Source organism: Camelus dromedarius, chromosome 7 (genome assembly GCF_036321535.1).
Source record: "Camelus dromedarius isolate mCamDro1 chromosome 7, mCamDro1.pat, whole genome shotgun sequence".
In the NCBI taxonomy this organism is placed as follows: Eukaryota; Metazoa; Chordata; class Mammalia; order Artiodactyla; family Camelidae; genus Camelus; species Camelus dromedarius.
This window is the reverse complement of record NC_087442.1, coordinates 20668778-20689780: the sequence shown is the minus strand read 5'-3', so window position 1 is coordinate 20689780 and position 21003 is coordinate 20668778. Positions and strand designations below refer to the sequence as shown.

At 37.7% G+C, this 21003-nt stretch overlaps 1 protein-coding gene and 1 long non-coding RNA gene across 9 annotated transcripts in view; one reads left to right on the top strand and one right to left on the bottom strand.

Annotated features, from left to right (window-relative positions):
• Positions 1–21003, top strand: part of AHCYL2 (adenosylhomocysteinase like 2) — a 143466-nt gene that overhangs the window by 81180 nt on the left and 41283 nt on the right. For 2 of the 8 annotated variants that reach the window (XM_031455348.2, XM_031455346.2), the window contains exon 1: positions 18233–18725. The exons of 2 other annotated variants lie outside the window; for them this stretch is intronic. In XM_031455348.2, coding sequence (XP_031311208.1) covers positions 18669–18725 — 57 coding nt within the window. In that variant the 5' untranslated portion in view covers positions 18233–18668. Of the gene's footprint in view, positions 1–12303; positions 12894–18232; positions 18726–19834; positions 19956–21003 lie in introns of those variants that run through there. 4 more of the 8 variants (XM_031455351.2, XM_031455350.2, XM_031455347.2 and 1 more) reach the window with 3 other exon arrangements.
• LOC135321661 (uncharacterized) lies at positions 12370–15576 on the bottom strand. Its single transcript, XR_010381600.1, has 2 exons — positions 15232–15576; positions 12370–12994 (listed from the first exon to the last, which is right to left on the bottom strand). It is a non-coding gene; the product is annotated as an uncharacterized LOC135321661 (long non-coding RNA).

Below are 21003 nucleotides of genomic sequence, written 5' to 3'. Positions count from 1 at the left end.
AATCAATACTTGTGGCCCTTTCAGTGGTCATCTGTGGACAGCACAGAGTGGCAAAACATTTGAGTCACCTAACATGTATGTTTTCAGTTGAGGTCAAACAAGGCAATGCTCTGCTTTCTTGTTTAAAACTCTCATACTCTCATCCAGGTGTTCTTTACATGGTCTATTTACTGCCACTTTTTTCTTTCTTTCTTTCTTTTTTTTTTTTTTTTTTTGCATTTTTGTGCTTTTTCTTGATGATTTCACTGTTTAAAATGTCTCCTAAATGCAGCGCTGAAGTGCTGTCTAGTGTTTCTAAGCACAAAAAAATGCTGTGATGTGCTTTGTAGAGAAAATGTGTGTGAGATAAGCTTCATTCAGCTGTGAGTTATGATGCTGTTGGCTGTGAGTTCAATGTTAACAAATCTACAATATACATTGAATAAGATGTCTTTAAACAGAAGCATACATAAAACAAGGTTATCTGTTGGTCATTTGACAAAATGTGACCAGGAGCAGTGCTTCAGTTATTGGCTAATTTAGTGTTTGTGGTGACTTTATTAGAATATAACTACCATGAATAGTAAGAATCTACTGTATTTTATATATTTTTTCCTTCAAAGACTTCAAAGTATCTTACAGGGGAGGATTACAGCTCACTGGTAGGGCACATGCTTAGAATGCATGAGGTCCTGGGTTCAATCCGCAGTACCTCCATTAAAAAATAAATAAATAAACCAAATTATCTCCTCCTCCCAAAAATTAAAAAAAAAAAATAAGTATCTTACTGACATTAGCTCAGGCATCAACACAATTTTCAAAACTTGGCTGCTAGACAGTGATTTATCTATTACATGGAGGACGGTGGGTGGCAATCCACTTAGTAGGTTTTCTCTAATGTTCAGATTCTAGGATAATTTTTGCTTCCTATTAGGAATCTCTTAAATATATTATATCCTGACCTTGGATGTAAAAAGATCTGCTTCCTAATCATAGTTATGCTTGATTGATTTGCTTTGGAACTCATTAGAATATTTCCTATTTGACTTTCATAGGGAAAGGTGAAAAGGCAAAGAATTTTGAAAAGCAGAGAGAAATTTTTGGCAGAAAAGTGTCAGGTAGAGAGAAATAATCATAGGGATTATTATCACAAAAGCAGTAATGGTGAAAGATGCTGAATGCATGGAATTTGAATGTACTATGTTAAAAATGGCTTCTCATATATATATATATATTATAGGAACATTCTCTTCAGCTCTGCATCCAGATCTTTGTCTAGATCTTGCTTTTTTTTCCTTTAGGTAATTTCTCAAATTTGTCCTTTCTTTTTCATTCTTACAGTCATAATCTGGAAATCCAGACTTTGACCATCTTTAAGACTGATCTTAAAGTTGCTCTCATTTCCTTTAGCCACATTCTTCCTTGACTGCATCTTCCTGTTGCATATTTTTATCATGTCACTCTGCAGAGATATTACTGCCCTATTTAGAAACTTTCAGTGGTTGCTGGTTGTCTGTTTTTAAATTACTATAAACCAATTAATGCTTCTCAACTCTCCTACAGCCCTTCCTCTCCACCTACCCCTAATGAATGTTATGTCATAACTCATTATTGGTGGGGGGAACCTCTTAGATGTGAATTCCCTCATCTTATTACCATCATCTGTAAATCTGCTACATCTATTCCTTCTTTTTTCTTTCTATAACAGAGGAAGACATATTCCTAATCCTAACCGGGAATAGCTTCTTGTGCCCTGGATCCCATTCTCTTTTATCTTCTCAGAGACGTTTCTTCTTGATATACCCCTAAGGCTGTTAAAATTTGGCAAAAACAACAATGCAATGCACAGTTAAATTTAAAATTCAGATAACCACGAATAGTTTTTAGTATAATCATGTCCCGTGCAATATTTGGGACCCACTTATGCTGAAAAATTGTTTTTTGTTTATCTGAAATTCAGATATATCTGGATGTCATGAATTTTATCTGGCAACCCTATTTACTTCTCTCCTTCCTTTATTTATACTTTTAAGAGCCTGTGCGCATGCGCGCGGGGACACACACACACACACACACACACACACACACACACACACACACACATTTTTTCATCTTCCCCCTCGTTGGATCACTTCTTTCAGAGTTCAGTCAAGCTCTAGTAACCATCTTGTGAACAAAAGCCATCTTGTGAACAAAAGCGCACACACACATGCAATTTCCTTTGACTCGTAATCCCTCTTTTGTTATTTCCATACCTCTCTGCTCTCCTTCACAACCCAGTTTTTCAAAAGACTTGTCTCTTCAAACTGTCACTCCTACTTAACCTTGCAGTCATTCTTCAGTTTTGCCTAATCCTGCTTTCACCCCCATTTCTCCCTCAAGTCACCAAAACTTCCATGTTGCCAAATCCTAAAAACTGTTTTCAGCTGTCATCTTATTAAACAACTCAGCAGTCTTTGGAATAGCCGACCACTTTTTACTTCTTGAAATAATCTCTTTTCTTGATTTCAGTGACACCGTTCTCTTTGGATTTTCCTCTTTATTTTCTGATGGCTGCTTCTTAGATTTCAGTTGCTGGCTTTTCTTTTTCTTCCACCCTGTATGGTGGATTGTGGATCAGGGCTCAGACTTGAATCCTGTTTGTTTTTTTCTTCTCTCTAGGCAATTTTTATCCATTTCCATGGTTTTGTATATCTACATATACATGGGATTTAAATTATAGAAATGCATGAGATCGGTAACTCTCAATTTTATGTTGTTAGTCTAGACTTTCCTCTGAGCTCCAAACTCGGTATTCAGTTGCTGTTTCAATTCCACTTGGATATCTCATAGACGTCTCAAACTGAACATGACCAAAATTGAAGTCCTGATATTCTTCCCACATCTATTTTCCCTTTATTCTTACACATTTGAATCAATTGCATTCCTATTTAATCAGTTGCTGGAGCCAGAAACCTAATGCTCATTCTTGACATCCTCCTCACCCTTCATATTCAGTTTGCTATCAAGTCCAGTAGAGTCAACCACCAACATGTATGTCTTAAATCCATGTACTACCATCATCCTCATTCAAGCTATCATCATCCCTTATATATTTTATTTTTATTTTTTTTACCTTTTTTAATGGGCTTGATTTTATTTCACTCATATGTTTAATGACCTGTTTTCTCATTTCCATTCATGTTCTTTTTTTTCTTTTTAAACAGCCATGATGATCTTGTAAAAACATAAATTTTCAGTAACTTCTCATTATTCTTAGAATAAAATTAAAACTTTTCTGTAGCCTGTAAACCCTACATGATCAGGCAGTTCTGCCTACCTCTCCAGTCACATCTTAACATTCTCTCTCATTAACAGTGTTTTTATACAAAATAAGGATTCAGTAAGAATGGACTCTTATTCCAAAGCACTTTAAAAAATGTTAGTCATGGTAATGTGCAGAATTTTTTAATTTATGAAAATGTTACAAACTAAGCATGCATGAGTAGTTAGCTGAAAATGAGGTATTTAAGACCAAACAATCTCCTCCCCTCCCCTTAAAATTTTAGGACCTTCATGTATTAATTTTCCGTGGCTTATAATAATATAAATGTGTTTAATTATAGTTCTGGAGATCAAACGTCCAAAATGGGTCTCAGTGAACTAAAATAAGATGTCATCAGGACTGTATTCCTTCTGGAGGCTCTAGAGGAGAATCCATTTCCTTGCATTTTTCATCTTCTAGGAGCAGTCAGGATTCCTTGGCTTGTGGCCCCTTCCAGCATCCTCAAAGCCAGTAGTGTAGCATCTTCAAATCTGTCTCTGGCTCTCACTCTCTGCCTCCCTCTTCAAGTATAAGGAACCTTTTGATTATATTGGGCCCACTTGGATAATTCAGGATAATCTCCCTCTCTCAAGGTCAACCAACTAGCAACTTTAATTCCATCTGCAGCCTTACCCATGCTATGTATTCACAGGCTTTAAAGATTAGAACATGGACATCTTGGTGTGTGTGTGGGAGGGTGGGGGCCACTATTCTGTCTACCATGTTTTTTTTTTTTTTTAATTTCTATTTTTTAAGGGCAGTACATTCATTCCATAAAAATTAGAAAACAGACCAGCAATTGGGGAGCTGTTTAGGCCCTGTGGATCTCTTAATGGAAATAGAGACACTTAGTTCATGTTAGTAAGAGAGGGTCTCTGAACACTTGAGGCAAATAAAGCACCCCCAAAATATATTAAAAGTCACAAACAATAGGTATCACCTTCCAAATAAAATCAGTGGGGAAAGGAAGTACTGTAAGACTTTGGGTAAGTAATTTCTCTAGGTCTTCACTTCTTTATCCTTAAAATAAGGACACTGAATTAGCTGATCTTTAAAAGTATTATTATTTTTTAATATTGTCTTTATTAATGTGTAAAATTGGTATCTCCATTGTACTAAAATTAATCAAAAGAGATGAGTAGATAACATCACAAGAAAAATATTTGTAACTATGTGGGGTGATGGATGTTATCTAGACTTACGATAGCAGTCATTTTGGAATATATACATATATCAAAATCATTATGTTGTATACCTTATACTAATACAATGTTATATGTCTATTATATCTCAATAAAACTGGGGGAAGGGACTAAATTTGATCAAAAAAGATAAATAGATAATATAAAGGTTTTTGTTTTGTTCTGTTTCCAATCCAGTTAGTGCATAGTTTATTTCAGGATTCAGTCAACTACTGTTGTCAGGGTGATGAAAGAAAAGGAAAGACTAAGGAACTGTCATGGAGTAGAGGAGACCAAGGAGACGTGACAACCAAATGCAATGTGGGATCCTGGATTGGACCCCAGAACTAAAAAAGAATGCTAGTGGAGAAACTTTTGAAACCCAAATAAAGTCTGTAACTTAGTTAGTAGTATTATACCAATGTTAATTTATTAGTTTTGATCATTACCCTGGTTTTACAAGATATTGACATTAGAACAACTTGGTTGAAGTGTATGTGGGAACTTCATGCACTATTTTTACAAATTTTTTCTAAGTCTAAAATTATTTCAAAATAAAAAAATTTTTAAAAGACAACAGTAAATGTGGGAAAGCAAGCCACAGAATGGGAGATATTTGTGAAGGACTCATAACCAGAATATATAAATTACTTAAACAGATCAAAAAGGGAAAGACTGACAACCCGATAGAAAAATTGGCAAAATACTTGAAGGGCCACTTCACATAAGAGGATATTCAAATGGCCAGTAAGCATAAAAGTGTTTGGCAGCGCAAAAGGGTTCCAGTTTCTCCAAGTTGGAATCCTTGTGCATTGCTGATGAGAATGTAAATGGTGCCATTTCTGTAGAAAATAGTATGGTGGTTACTCAAAAAATTAAACAAAAATTACCAGATGACCCAGCAATCCCACTTTTGAGTATATGCCCAAAATAATTGAAAGTAGGGCCTTGAACAGATACTTGTACACTTATGTTCATAACAGCATTCACAATAGCTAAAAGTTAGAAATAACCCCAGTGTCCATTGACGGATGAATAATAGATAAACAATATGTGTTATGTATGTACAATGGAAAATTATTCAGCCTTAAAAAGGAATGAAATTCTGATACATACTATAATCTGGATGGAGCTTTATACTAAGTGAAATAAGCCAGACACAAAAGAACAAATATTGTATGATTCCACTTATATGAGGTATCTAGCCAAATTCAATGAGACAGAAAGTAGAATAGTGGTTACCAGGGGCTGGGGGAGATGGGGAATGAGGAGTCATTGTTTAATGAGTACTGAGTTTCAGTTTGGGGTAATGAAAAATCCTGGGGATAGATGGTGGTTAGGGTTGCACAACAATGTGAATATACTTATTGCCACTGAATTGTACACTTTAAAATGGTTAAAATGGTAAATCTTATGTATATTTTACCACAAAAAAATGTTATAAGCTAGTATTTCTGATCAACATAGATGCAAAAATCCTCAACAAAATATTAGCAAATTTAACAGTACATTAAAAGGATCATACACCATGATCAAATGGAATTTATTCTAGAGATGAAAGGATGATTCAATATCCACAAATCAATCAATGTGATAACCATATTAACAAAATGAAGGATAAATATTATGTAATTATCTCAATAGATACAGAAAAAGCATCTGGTAAGTTCAACATCCATTCATAATAAAAACTCTCAACAAAATGGGTATTGAGGAAATGTGTCTCAACAAAATAAAGGCCATAAAAAAATGTCCTGGAGGCTGGTGTATAGCTTTTACTCTTCAGGTGACTGTTATGTATTTTATTCATTTTAGGCTTTACTCTGAGTGAACTATTCCTTCCTCCCCACTCCCCAACTCTTTATTTCCTATGTGTGTATATTTTGGATAATTCCTATGATCTGTCTTAATGTTGTTTTTTTTTTAATTTGGGGGGATTAAGGGGTTGTTTGGGTTTTTTTTTTTAACACCTTTATTGTGGTGTGGTTCCTGTACGGTAAACTACACGTATTTCAGTTGTACAATTTGATGAATTTTGATAGATATGTAGAACTATTCTTTGATTAAGGCTTTTTTTTTCCCCCCATTCAGCACATATTCATTAGTTGTTTGCTACGTGCTTGGAACATAGGAATGAGACGCCTAATCTCTTCCCTCAGATTGCTTGCAGTTCTAGTGTAGAAAGAGATAACTGATTGATTATAGTATCAACACTGATACGTACTATGACAGAGATCAGTCTGGGCGATTACTCAGTAACTCGTAGAATTGATTCTTAACCTAGACCAGGAACTGCAAATATGTACTGAGGGAAGCTAGAACTAAACTAAATTTTGCAAGATGTGTGTTTGTGTATGCATTTTGTGTGTGTGTGTGTGTGTGTGTGTGTGTTCAGAGTGGGGATGTGGGGGAATTCAGAGCCGAGGGCTGAGGCTCAGGAAATATGCAGAGGCTAAGTCATGAAGGGTCTTGTGTGTCATGCTAAGGAGTTGGGATTTTATTTTGAAGACAGTGGGGAGTTACTAAGGCATTTGAACAAGGAAGTGAAGAGATCAGATTTTCAAATATTTGTGCTGATGATAATCATGTATAAATAAGGTAATTTAACAAACGGAAATAGGCCATTACAGAGATGGAGTTATGTAGGACTTGTTAAGGTGTAGTCCCAGCAGTATCGGCATTATCTGAGAGCTGTTAAAAATGTAAACTCTTGGGATCTACTCCAGACTTACTAAATCAGAATCTGCATTTTAACAAGATCTCCATGTAATTTGTGGGCACATTCAAGTTTAGGCAGCACTGATTTAGATGGAAATGATGATGGTCAAGCTTTTGACAGCTGGTATGAAGAAGGTAGGACATACTGTAAGAGACAATGTGGGGTACGTGTTCTTCTTTCTATTCTTTCCCTCCCACTCCTCACCAAATGCACACCAGGTACCCACTACTCATCCATTACCTTTCAGCTTAAATGGAGCTTCTTTGATGTGGCACTCCCAGCACACATGATTAGTACCCTTGCCAGACACTCCCATAGCACCCTGTACTTAGCTTATCGTTTTTCACATTTTTATTATAATTATTCAGTTGCCTATCTCTCTTCCTAGACTTTAAGCAAGGACTGTCTTTCTATGCTATCTGGCACTTGATAGTAAATATTTGTGATTCGATTGAATGAACTCACCATATATAAGGGAATATGAATTTGGATGTGTTGGTGGATATACATGTCACATTATAATAATAATCAATTTAAAATAACACTGACAAGTCCCAGGCACTGTTCTAAGTACTTTATGTATGTTAGTTTATTTGACCCTCTCAGCAGTCCTATAAGGTAGAGTCTCAATGTCCCTATTTTACAGATGAGAAAACTGAGGCACAGGGAGGATACATAATTTGCCTAAGATTACACAGTTAGTAAGTGATGAATCAAGATTCAAACCAGTCTGGTACTACTCTACTATGTCTGGTTTTGGACAAAATAGCTTCCTGACACTATACTAAGTGCTTTCTATGTAGTTATGTGTATTGTTTAAATTTTACAATGTCAATGTGAGGAAGGTTTTATTATCCTGTTTTACAGATGAGGAAGCAAAGGCTCAAAAAGTTATGTATTTTACCCAAAGATGCACAGTTAGTAAGTGATGAAGCTAGCCTTTAAACCCAAGCCTACCCAACTTTAAAGTCTGTGGTCTTTACCAGTGATGATGATGCCTCCGTGTGGCATCTGAAATACCAGTAGGATGTGAGTCTTAAGATCACCAAGGAACTGAGAGTCAGGATGCCTAGTATTTAAGTTGTGGAGTAGGAGGAGGACTTAACAACTCCAATTGCTCTAGTATCATGGGCATTTCAAGTGTGACTGGGCAAGGGAGATTTGAAGCCCAGCAATTTCAGCCGGCCTCATAATTGACCCGATGGAACTTTGAACTCAGGTGGTTAGGAACCTTAGCCTCTATAATAAGCTGTAACTCAGGTGACTAAGGAGTAGTTATTGCTTTTTCTTATGGCCTCAGAGAAACCAGATGGATTAGAAAAACTGAATGTCAGAACTGGAAGGAACCAGTTCTCACCTTCCACAGTGCACTCTTACCCACCTTCCCCTCATTTCATAATAAGGAAACTGAAGAAGAGAGTAATTAGGGGACTTGACAAAGTCTAATAAAACCACTAGTGACCAGCCAGGAATAGAGGATGGGGTCACAATCTTGTATTCTTTGCCCTGTGCCTTATGACTTTCTAGGCTCCAGATTTATTGCCTCCTGTTTAAAACTCTTCTACCATTGTCATTACTTCTTCACCACTGCCTGGTTCTTTTTGACTTTGACCCCTGAAAATACTAACTTTTTGACCCCTGAAATTACTAACTTTTTGACCTTTTCCCTCCAGCCCCAAGCATATACTCACTCTGGCAAGTCATCTGGCTTACCCCCATTAATTCAATAACGATACTACTATCAAATCACCACTGGTAGGAACACAACTGGCACATAGAACTTCTTGGAGTAAAAATGAGATTCTTGGAGTGAAAATAAGATTCTTTTGAGCTATTCATACATTTGGTCAATTTTTGTGATGCTTGAAGACTGCAGGAACAGATACAGTTTGTGTAACCTTCTGAAGTTGCAAACTCCTCCCCTAAATATTAAGGGTGATTATTATAGATAATCATATGCAGGGGTCTCACTCCTGCCCTTGCTATAGGTGTATCTTCTCAGGCACATTATGGTGGAATGAAATTAGATTGAAAACAATTTTATAATTAGTACTTACACCCATACCCTGTGCCTTATACAGTCCTACTCACTTAATAGACCTTCATTCTCAAATGTAATAGCTACTATTTTGTTTTTGTTCAGAGTCATTACAGAAAGGTATGATAAGGCTGCAGTTTTCAAATGAAGTCCATTTTAGTTAAAACCTACCTAAAAAAAAAAAAACCCAAAATGTCACAAATAAAATGACATTTAGTTTAACCTGCTAAAGTGACATATTTTACTTGTACTTATTCTTTTATTCTCAATTCTGTCTTATTTAAAAGTTATTTTCTTCCATGTTTTAACACTACCATGAGGGCAGTCATCTTCCATTTACTCAATAACTGATGAGTACCAAGAATCTAGTAGTTTGCTGATCACTGACATCTTTTAAAGATTGAGTTCCACTCTAGCCATAAAATAGTATTTTGGCCTTGATTTGTTCCTAAAATCCTTCATTATGATGCAATCTAATGGATTATATATTCATGCAGACATAATATTATAATTAAGGATTAAAACCCTAAAAGGACCACAAATAAGTCATAGTTTTTATCAGTAGTATAACTAAGATCTGTGTATATAAAATAATGTTCCACATCCTATAAGATGGGCATAAATATATTGAACACATTGGTTATACAAGTAACCCCAGAGTACTATAAGGTATACATACAGGAGACAAAATTTGACAGTTTCTTAAGCCCTTACTATCTGCTGGACACTAGAGGCAAATCAGAGCTGGCTAAGCCCCTAAAGAGCCTGGAATCTAACGAGAGATAACATACACAGTAACAGTAATATGAGGAAAGGTGAAAATAGTGATGTGACCAAAGAACAATGTTAGAGGAAAGGGAGGTTTCTTTTTTTAGGGTAGTTTCCATGGCAGAACTATCATTTGAGCTGAACCTCAGAGAATATGAATAAGTGAAGATGATGGAAATGAAGGCAAAATGAATGCATTTTAATTGGAGAAAACAGCATAAGCAAAGGCACTGAGGTGGGAAAGGACACAGCATAACAATGATATAAGTAAGAGCTACCATTTATTAAATACTTAGTGTATGTACACTTTTTAAATCCTTACATCAGTACTGTAAGATGGCTATTATTATTACCACTCTACAGATTAGAAAACTAGAGGGTTAGAGAGGTTAAGTGGCAGCCAGGGTTCTAGCCTAGGTCTTTTTAATTCCCAAATAGTACCCTTAGCTGCTCTGCTGAATGGTCTTCACATTCAGGAAATAGTGGGTAATACATCTTATATGGGGGTGCAGGGTATGTAGGGATATGAAGTGGAAGATCCTGGAAAGGATTTATAGAGGGTTTTTAGGAGGCAGTGAAAATAGAGAGGGAAGGATAGACAAGATGCTTAGTGTAAGAGGGTCAAAAATAATTGGCAACTGATTGTTCTAGGGGCTAGAGAAAAGGGAGAAATTAAAGACGACTGAATTTTTATATCTAGATGACTGACGGAACAATGGTAGAAAAGTGAGAAGAAACTTGTTTGAAGGATGTGGGGAAAGGAAAGATGGGGCAATCATTTTGATTTTAGATATGTTGCATTTAAAATACAGATGGAATGTATCATTGGAAATTTAGGCAACAAGTGTTAACATCTCATTTTATTAAGAATTTTGGATTAACAGGAAGACCAGGCAGAAGACAGTAACTGGAGGTTTCTGAGAGCTGAGGCTTTATCGAAATTGACACTCTGACCTCAGAGGGCCTTATCAAAATTGACATCCTTATCTCAAATTGCTCTTGCATTTCATCAACTTTCTATATCTTGCTGTCACTCAAATTGCTTCTCTCCATAGCTTCTCTAGGACCATAACTTCCTTTACTTCCACCTCTGTTCTCATTGCATCTGACCTGCCCTATGATCTCTAATCCTTTGACACCTCTGCATTGATCTGGTCCAACAGTCCCCTTCTGTTTTCAATTGCCTTTCTCTCTCGTGTAGATCTCTGGGTCAGTCATTTGAATTCTGCCCTTTCTGGCATCTTAAAATAATACCTCTTCCCCTAGAAGTTACCTTCCTGTCCTCCATTCTCTTAACCAGTGAAAGCCCTGAGCCTGTAATCCTAATTATAGCATTATGACTATCAGCTCCAGAGAAATTATCCTCTGCAGTGGGAATTAACACTGTAAAGAGTCCCTGGTCCTTGAAGGGGACCAGAGCAGGCATATCTTGTTGAGCTTCTTTTGTGCCTGAAGTCTGTGGTACTCTTACTGGATAATATACTCTAGGAATGAACTAAGAAGGTAAAATAGGTTAGGTCACCTTTTTTCTACTTTTGTCTTGTTTCCAAACTTCTGAAGTATGTGGAGAGGAGGGAGCCGGTGCAGGGACATAAGTACGAAACAGCTTCCCTTAAGATGATGGTATGTAAGACTACTGTGTTGACATCCTGTTTCTGAAACCAGATCTCTCAGTAAAAATCAGCATTGGATAGGGACTTTGAGGCAGCACTAGTCTTTTTTTCTTTTTAATTGAAGTATAGTTGATTTACAGTATTATATTAATCTCAGGTATATAACGTAGTGATTCACTATTTTTATAGATTATACTCCATTTAAAGTTATGTTAAAATATTAGCTATATTCCCTATGATGTCCAATATATCCTTGTAAACTTACAGATTTAGATAATAAACCAGTGGGGAGAGGGAAAGGGGTAATGGGGTAAGACAGGAGTAGAGGGTTAAGAGACACAACCTTCTATGTCTGAAATCAAGAGGCAGCCCTAGTCTTGATCAGAAACCCTGGCTCCTAAACCTACCTACACTGTGGTAGCTCCTGACTAGCCTCAGGGAAACAGCTATCTTTCTGCAGCTGAAGGCCCTTAGACCTTCTTGTACATAGCACAGGGAGCCAGCAGAGGGGGTTGTGGTCCCAGAACTTTCTTGAGAGCTTCTAAGTTCTGATTTTGCAAGAGATCTTCCCTGGCTCCATCCGAATCTCCTGTGCAATAAGAATTTAACTTGAGATATGCCTGAGTTTGGTGCCAGACCCCTGGTGTGAGTAGATGGGGAGCTTCTGCATAGCTGTTTAAACTTGAAAGCCATAAGGAACTCTTGATTTCAAGGAAACACCTGTTTACTGTACAGATCCAAATCAAGCAACTCTCGAGAAATGGGAGTGTCTTCTTGACCTCGATCTTTATTGATCTTGGTATCAGCACCTCCAATGACGTGTCCTGAGGGGCGGGAGAAAATGAACAAGTGCCTTATACACCGGGAAAGAGCAGAAGCCTAACTGTTGCTGCAGAAAGTCCCCACAGAGGAGGTGGGGTTAGAGTGTTCGGGGAGCATTAAACAGTGAGTGCCCTGTAGAAAGTTCAGTACCGGGGTGCAGAACTTTGCATCGGCTCTGATTTTGAAGCAGAAGCAGTTTTGAAGCTGGCCAGTAAGGGACGTGTCAGGCATTTGACTTATTAATGATCTTGATTTTAATAGGAAACCTTTGTGAAAGGGGATGCAGCTTCTGCTAGATATTGTCAACTTCTGAATTACTAGATTTGGTTCTACTTTTTGGCACTCAGAAAACCCCGGTATTTCCAAACCAGCTTTCTTTTGCTTCAGGACGTATATTACCCAAGCCTGTACTATGGAGAATGGGGACGGTAATGAGGGCACCTCAGCTTTTCACGTGCCTGAGTGGATGGTGAGTTCTTTGGTTGCTTTGCTTTTCCTTCTGTTTCTTGATAATGAGGCAGCCATTTCTGACAGATGACAGGATCACTTGTGAGAAGTCTCTACCAAGACCTGTGGTTGGGAAAACAGTTACTGTTCTTATTTCTGATTAGTTCCTATGTCCTGGGTCACCCCTGCTGCTTTCTTTTGTTTCTTCTTCTTCTTCTTTTTTTTAACCCCTGTTGTTTTAATTACGAGTGAAGCTGGGGAGGGTCTGAGACCTGCCTGGCCAAATCAGCTTATTGCCTGGCTGTCTGTGCTGGGCTGGGGCTCCCCCACTGCTGCTGGTATCCTGCATGAATTGTGTTATTCTCTGATTGCTCTGCATTCTACTTGCAAGCTGATGCTTAATTTATTTCTCATGGGGGTAAAAGAATAGTGAAGGGATAAAAACCAGAACTTGTAGAAATGGTGCTCCCTCAAGTCTCTGAAAAAATTTGACATTCCTCTCCTACCTGCCCATTTTTCTCCAGCCAGTCAAAATATTACCCCAAATATTCTCCATACGTTTATTTCTAAAAGGCAGGAACTACAGCTCTCTTGCTACTGTTCTTCAAAATATCTTATTTGCCTGATACATATTTTAATATAATTATAATAAGGTTATAATATTATAATTATTATGATAAGAACTAGCACATATAACCTAATATTTTAGATCCAATTTTAACTTTTGATTTAAAAACAGTAACTATCTTTATTTTCCTGTCTGCTTTCTTCCCGGTTTAGCCTGATTTCTTACAGTCTGTATACCAGCTTGTGTTTTTCATATATATGTATATTTTTCCCCTATTGAAAACTGGTTGGACTATACATAACATATTCCAAGTTCTTTTCAGTGTTTAGGGAATTATGGACTTAAAGAAATAACCATCAATAATGAGATTGAGTATATAGTAGACCTAACAAATGTCCAACTGACGAGCCCACATTTCAACTCTCATAACAACTATTGTTTATTATTTTTGTTGGAGTTATTCCTGTTATTCTTAATATTGTTCCAGAACCCTGTGCTCAGTTTAAGATATTTGATCAAAAGAAATCCTACCCATCCACAGGCTTATTTCAAATAATGTAGTGTTAGAGATTAATGGAAGGGGTTCAAATAATAATTCTAGTTGGGCTTTTAAGCTTGTTTTTGAGTCTCCAGCCATGTAATAATAACAGGAAGGGGGAGCAGGAATTCTGGTTTTCTTAGGTGAGGGCCCACATTAAGTACTTTGTTACTTCTCTAAAGGAATATTACAGAAGAATTCCACAGTTGACTAGTGTGTCAACTCAGAATCAAGAGAAGTTTTATTGTAACTCTTATTCTCATGAGCAATACACCTTTCTGTCTTACCTCCTGAGCACATCCTCTCAAGAGGAGCTCCTACTGGACTTTTACCTACTCACCTTTTTATTTACGTGAACAAGATAGATAACTGTCCTAAAAGAGTTAGTGTGACTATTGCTCACCTAAGATTTCCCCAGTTTTTGATAACTTTTTAAAATCTTTTTTTGGGGCGGTAGGTAATTAGGTTTATTTACGTATGTTAATGGAGGTTCTAGGAATTGAACCCAGGACCTTGTGCATGCCAAGCACACACTCTACCATTGAGCTACACCCTTTCCCCTAAGATAACATTCTTTAATAAAGAACAGCTCTGCTTTGTTTTCAATACAGCATGTCTCTTATTTAGCGATTTCTTGGCCCTTCTCTCTCAAAAACCAGGAAAATACCTTTGATCAGTAGGGTTTTTTTTTTAACGATGAGAAAAAGTAGGGAGGGGCTTGTCTTCAATAACTCAGTTTTTTCATCAGCTGTCTTTTTCTTGCCAAAGATTAACCTCTTGAGGCTTTCTATCAGATACCACATAAGTCATTAATTTCTGACCTGGTCTGGAAGTGCTTCAGTAGGCTGCCGCTGATATCCACTTAGCCACCAAAGTGAGCCACTGAGCACCCTCTAGTGTATTGCCTATAGATTTCCAGACCTTAACTTGTGAAATGTTAGAGTGCTTTTAATCCCCTAGAAGAAAGCCCGGAGCCAGTTCCCACACTGAGCCAAAGTTTCAGTTTACGAAAGCTTTAACAAGTGTCTGACTCATGTTCCAGTTTACATATTAATGTAATGAAATTTCCACTGAGACTATCCTTGCCCCCAAAGGAAATATGACAAGGCTCTCAAATCTTCTTTCGGGGGAAAAATATAGCAGAGAAGTTAAATTATAATACCTCCCTTCTTGTTAGTGATCAGCAGCAAAGGGACTCGCATATCCCTCAGAGAATAGGACTCAAGACCACAGACAGCAGCTGACAGTACTCACATCTCTGATTCCCAGCAGGGAAATAAGCCAGGTCGAAGTCTGAAGAACTCCAGTCTCGAGAATTGACAAGGTAGACCTTCAAGTTAACATTCCATCAGTCATTGGAAAATTTCTGCTGGAGCCCTGCTCCTCAGCTGTTTTCATGTGAAGGATTTTCTTAACCTTGTTCAGGCAGTTTTACTGCTAAAAGGTTGGGGAACTCATCCTTTTAAAGGTTGTCCTTATTAATACGTTTTACTTCCCTTGAGAGTTCTTTAGTCCCTGCTGGTAAGTGAAAATACTTCCTCTTATGTGCATGGAGATCAGCAGTAACCTTTTTTAAGTTTCTACAAATTAATATTTCCTCCTCCCACTCAAGCTCTCTGTGGTACTTGGTACTTTTCCATAGGAAATCTGATTGACTTTCTTGAGTACCCAGCCAGCTGGTCACCCGATTTTCTTTTGGCTAGAAGTAATCCCTTGTATAGGTGAAGAATTTGTTCAAGCAGCTCATTTGGCTTGGAAGGGAGCAATGTCTCTATAAATGCTTGAACCATATCTACTTGGAAGTGAGACAAAAACCTTGAAGGTATCTGGTAAATGGTGTTAGAAGTAGCTTGACTATAACTCTGGGTCAGGATTGACAAAGCAGAGACCCATTTGAGAAACTGGTGAAAACTATGGACTCTCTCCCCAGGAAAATTTTGCATTCTGTTTTAGGGGGTCTAGACCTCCATGTACTCTAGAGGAAGAACTTTTGGCCTTAAAAAAAAGAAGAAATGTTAGTATTTTATACTTGTGTATCATTATGTTGTCTCCCAGACTCTCTCACATACATTATTTTCTCAGCACACAGTTGGGATAGACAAAGTAGATATTGTCATTCCTATTTTACAGATGAGGATTACAGATGTTAAGTACAGGAATGTTAAGAAATGAAGATATGGAGAGAGAGAACCTCTGATCACCATCCTTTGTAGTCCTACTTTATGTACTTGAAAAGGAATGAATTTTTTTCTCTTGGCCTGCTCCTCTGTAGGGTAAATAGATCTGTTCTCCCCATGAGTCCTGTATTTCTTAATGTGTTAATCATCTACTCTTAACAGCCTTAAATTGTGGAAATCAGAATTAGACCCTGTTCTCTTTACTCCCTGTGTTGGATAACAAAAAAGGATCACCTCATTCCATTTTCTCACCTTTGAAATAAACTTTTCTTTTCTGCCTGTGAAAATGCCTCCATGGTTGTAGCTACAGAGAGGATAAAATGGTTGGTTAAGGAGAAAATTAGGGCAAATTAGGGCAGCTTTATTCATGCTTGGAGAAAGTATTAAAGCAGTGGTTCCCAAAGTGTGGTCCCCAGACCAGCAGCATCAGCATCACCTGGAAATTTGTTAGAAATGAAAAATCTTGGGCCCCACCCAGATTTGCTAATCAGAAACTCTGGGGTAGGGCCTAGCAGTGCATTTTATTTTAATAAAATAATGCACATAAAATTTGAAAAGTAGTTTGCTAGATGAAGTTGTTAAGTGGTAAGGCTCTTCCTAATGTCTTCTGGTTGTATTTGATATAGATCTGCATGTCCCTCTACTCAGGCCTAGTGACTTAAGCCAGTAGGCCATGGAGTTCCTTTTCACCTGAATGAGGAAAATGAGGAACCAGCTGAGAGTTGTATTAGGGTGAACATGCTTGGTTAGGAGGAGCAGAAGTTTAGAGACTCATCAAGCAAGCAGAAAAATATCAGTTCATCTCATTTTGTGAAATTATGAACAGGAGATTAAGATCATCATGGGTGATGGTGAACATTCCATCTCCCAGGATCAGTTCAATTCCATTTCAATTTTTGGTAGTGGCCTTGGGCAAAATTGCCAGTTAAAGGGCTGTTAGATTTCAAATTCTTATATGATTTAGCCATTTCAGAATTGTGGTTTGATTAGAGCCCCAAGATTATCTGGGATGATGTCATTTCTGAGACCTAATCTGTTAAGAAAGTAAATCTAAGGACTAATTTTAATTAAATAAATTTAAGATAAATTAAGAGGAAAGACGTACACACAGAATTAGGACCGGGGGAGTTTTGGGTCCTCTGATTGATATCGTAATGTGTGGTGTAGTGGAAAGAGCTTTGGCTCTGACATAAACGCAGGCTCACATTCTGGTCCCACTTACTTGCTGTGAGACCTCAGGCCAATCATTGTTCTCTCAGAGCTGTACTTTCCTAATTTGTCAAATGGGGTAATGAAGCCTATTTTTTAAGATTCTTATACTGATTAACAGAAGCAACATGTATCAGGGCTGGGCGTAGTAGGCACTTCGTAAATATTAGTTCTCCTCCCCTTATTCTGTTCTTCCAGAGACCTTTTCTCTCAACATAAAGATTATCCTAAAAAAAGAATCTACAGTTTCATGCTCCTTTTTATGCTCAACAAGCTCTTGTTTTTTAAGGAATTCAAATCACATTCCCACCCCTATCTCTGTAGCATACAGTTGAATGTAGCTTTCCTATTCACTGAGTCCCTTTCAGAAACCAACAAATGTGATTCTTTGCCCTTTCATTTGACTCTATTTGATATGTAACAAGGTCATTATGATTCTAGGGGCTCTGAGGAAATAAGAAACTCCCTATTGCAGTCACACCTTCCGTGACACACACGGGTTTTGAAAAAATTTTTTGAAAAAAGCAAGCAGATCACTCAACACCTAATCAGGAACAATCTTGAGATGGAACTAGAAACCAGATGTCAAAACCTGTATAAAAGATGCATAATTAAGAGTAAAGCAATGTTCTCAGAAAGTTGATTTCCCTGGTGACAGAGCTAAAACCAGTGTCCCCAGTCTAACTAACTAAAGGACACAGAGTATAAGGTACAGGCTGCCTGAGCACTTGGCACCATTTTTTTTCCTTACCGTCTTAATAAATTCCCTCATTGTTTTAGTGGCTCTGTAGTTAATTTTTTTCCAATGAGACTAGGTTAACTAAAGTCATCTGACATGAAAAAGGAGGAGGTAAGGTTAAAAAGGAACCTAATTAGCAAGTTAATTATAGCAGGTAAAAAAGTGCACCGGTTATATAAATAAGCTATTGTTACGCGCATGCAAGTTGGGCCTTGTCGAGGGACTTGTTAAGGTTTAGAGGTCAGAGGATCTGTGTAATTGGGTATTTAGGAAAAAAATTAAAAATAAAAACAAAACAGCCAGCAGAATTAGGAATGGCTGATGAGCCACTAACAGAAATGCCTTATTAAATTGGGCTCTACTGCTGGAGGGGCTGTTGGAGCTGCTTCAGGATTTCCAGGGAAGGGTAGGCACCCCACACACACACACCAAAAAAAAAAAAAAAAAAAAAAAAAAAAAAGCTAGCTGGAACCAGAGCCAACAGAATTGCTGATGAGGAAAGTTTAAAGGCCTAGCCACAAGGGTCCCTGGACTGGAGAGGTGGCAATAGGGCTGGTAATGTCACTATGCTGAGCAACAAGAAGAAATACATTGTCAATGGCAACTTTGGGATTAAAGCCCAGGTGAGGCTAAGCTCTTATTTACCAGTCTTGCTGCTGCTTTTCCCTCCTTTCCCGCTTTCGTCCCTTTTTCTGGCATAAGGTGAGCTGCCCCTCTCCTAGCAGTCTCTTTCCCTTCCCGTGCCTTGATGACTGCTGGAATAGGCAATTCTCTCTGAAGTGGATAAGGAGGGTTACCTTGAAGGACTCTTTGATTTCAAACAAGGTAGGAAATTTAGGGATAGAGCCTACCAGAGTACCCTAACTGGGGTGGGTAGATTACTGTTTTACAAAGGAAGAGTAAAGAATGTAATGGCACATAACTGTTGAGGGGAGGTGGGCAACAGGGATGACCTATTTAAACCATGTGTTCTGGTTGTCAGTAAAAGATAAACATTTATTTCTTGAGGAAATTGTATAACTTATTCTATATATTAGTCTCTTTCTAATATTCTTCAATCTTAAAGAAATTTGAGTTCAGTGTCCAAAAAGTAAAAAAGATTCAGAACCCCATGTCTCTGAGTGGAGAAAGCCTACATTCTTTAGTGCCAAAAGATAGCCTGAACTTGACCTGGTTAAGAGGAATTGCTGTGGAGAAGTCTTCACAGAGAAGAGAATTCAGTTTAAGGAAACTGGTTTGAGATGATGGTGCAGCTAGAAGGCTACATGGTTTAGTATTATTGGGGTAAACTGGTGTATGCCCACCCACCCCTGATCCTACAAATCTAGAGAAGTGGAGTGACCTGCCCCCTCTAGTGGTGGGTGGGTGCGAGTGGGAGTACATACCTGAGGCAGGGTTTATCTGTTACTCTTTTTTAAAAAAAAGGCACTGCCGAAGTTAGTGACTCATGTGGCCTTTGGAAAGTCAAGGACTATTTCTTTTCCTAGATGAGCCTCTACAAAAAGAAAAACGACATACTGTCTTGAACTGGTTGGTGAAATGGAAGCCAGGGATTTGAGCTTGACTGCTGTTCCCCTCCCCCATCTTCTCCCCCACCTTTTCCCCCTTCCCAACTTTTTTTTTTTTTTTTTTTTTTTGCCCTTAAGAATTCTTTTAACTTTAGACTTGGCTTATGGTTACCATATTTACTTAATATTCAACCAAGTACAGCCTGCAAATAGAGTGGGCTACTTCAGATTCACTGTTTCAGCACATGGTTGCCTACCGTGTGTCAGGCATTTGTGCTTGAGGATATAAGTGTGAATAAGGTACACAGCTCTTGCCTTATGGAGCCTAGTTTGCACAGGATACAGGTAGGTAGTTATATTCAGGGTGGTAAGTGCTGGGATAGGAGAAGTAAATGGAAGTTCACGTACGTTCCATGGGAGTGCAGAGAAACAGGGCTTTATCTTTTTGGAATACACTGCTACTTCAAAAAAAAAATTAACTTTGCCATTTTTCATTTTGCGGAAAGCTTCTAATCCAATGAATTTTCCTATTGCTGGAAACAATTTACAGTCTCTGAAGTACTACACAGGCATTATTTGTTGTTATAGCTATGAAAATGCTATAAATTCCCCTAAAAGGTATGCTAAGCTAATTCAATTTGGCACTTTTCTCCTTGTCTGAATACTCAGATGACTCAGTGGTTACCTCTAACTTCGGGAAATGTAGCCGACAGTTGCTTTCGTTCTGATGCGCTATATCTGTGTTCTGCCCATCAAGGGCCCATCTTTTTCTCATGAAAGGCAGAACCAGTCGTCAGATCTTTGATCCTTTCTGCCTCCATGCCAGTTTGATCCAATCTAAGCAATTATGCAAACATTCAATTAGAGAAAAAAAGGTATTTTTTGAATAAATGATATGAGCTTTGATTTGTAACGTGTTATAAAGCGTCAGCTGGAACTTCCAAAATGCAACCTCCACTGTATTGAGGTTTATACCTATTCAGTCCAGTCATCTACTCCTTCTACATCTGTTACAGTTAATAAATGATCATCTTGTGGCTTTTAGTATTTGATACCAAATATTAAAAATAATAAATTAATGTTTACTTATTAGTACCGAAAAGCTAATTAATACATTTTAGGAATCCTTTAAAAAGCTAGATTGACTACCTGCAAGAGTTACAAGAACAATATAAACTTGTTTTGTAGGGGTGAACTAATTGAATCTCCTGCTGAGTTTCACAGTTTACACGTTATTTCATATAACCCTCTCTAAAACTTGTGAAGTATCTTTGTTGTATTTATGAAAAAATGAGAGTCACAAAAGTATCTTGACCAATGTCACATAGCTAATGAGTGGCATAGCCAGGATTTGAATGCAGTTCCAGAAAGTTCTGTATGAGTAGAAAGCTTT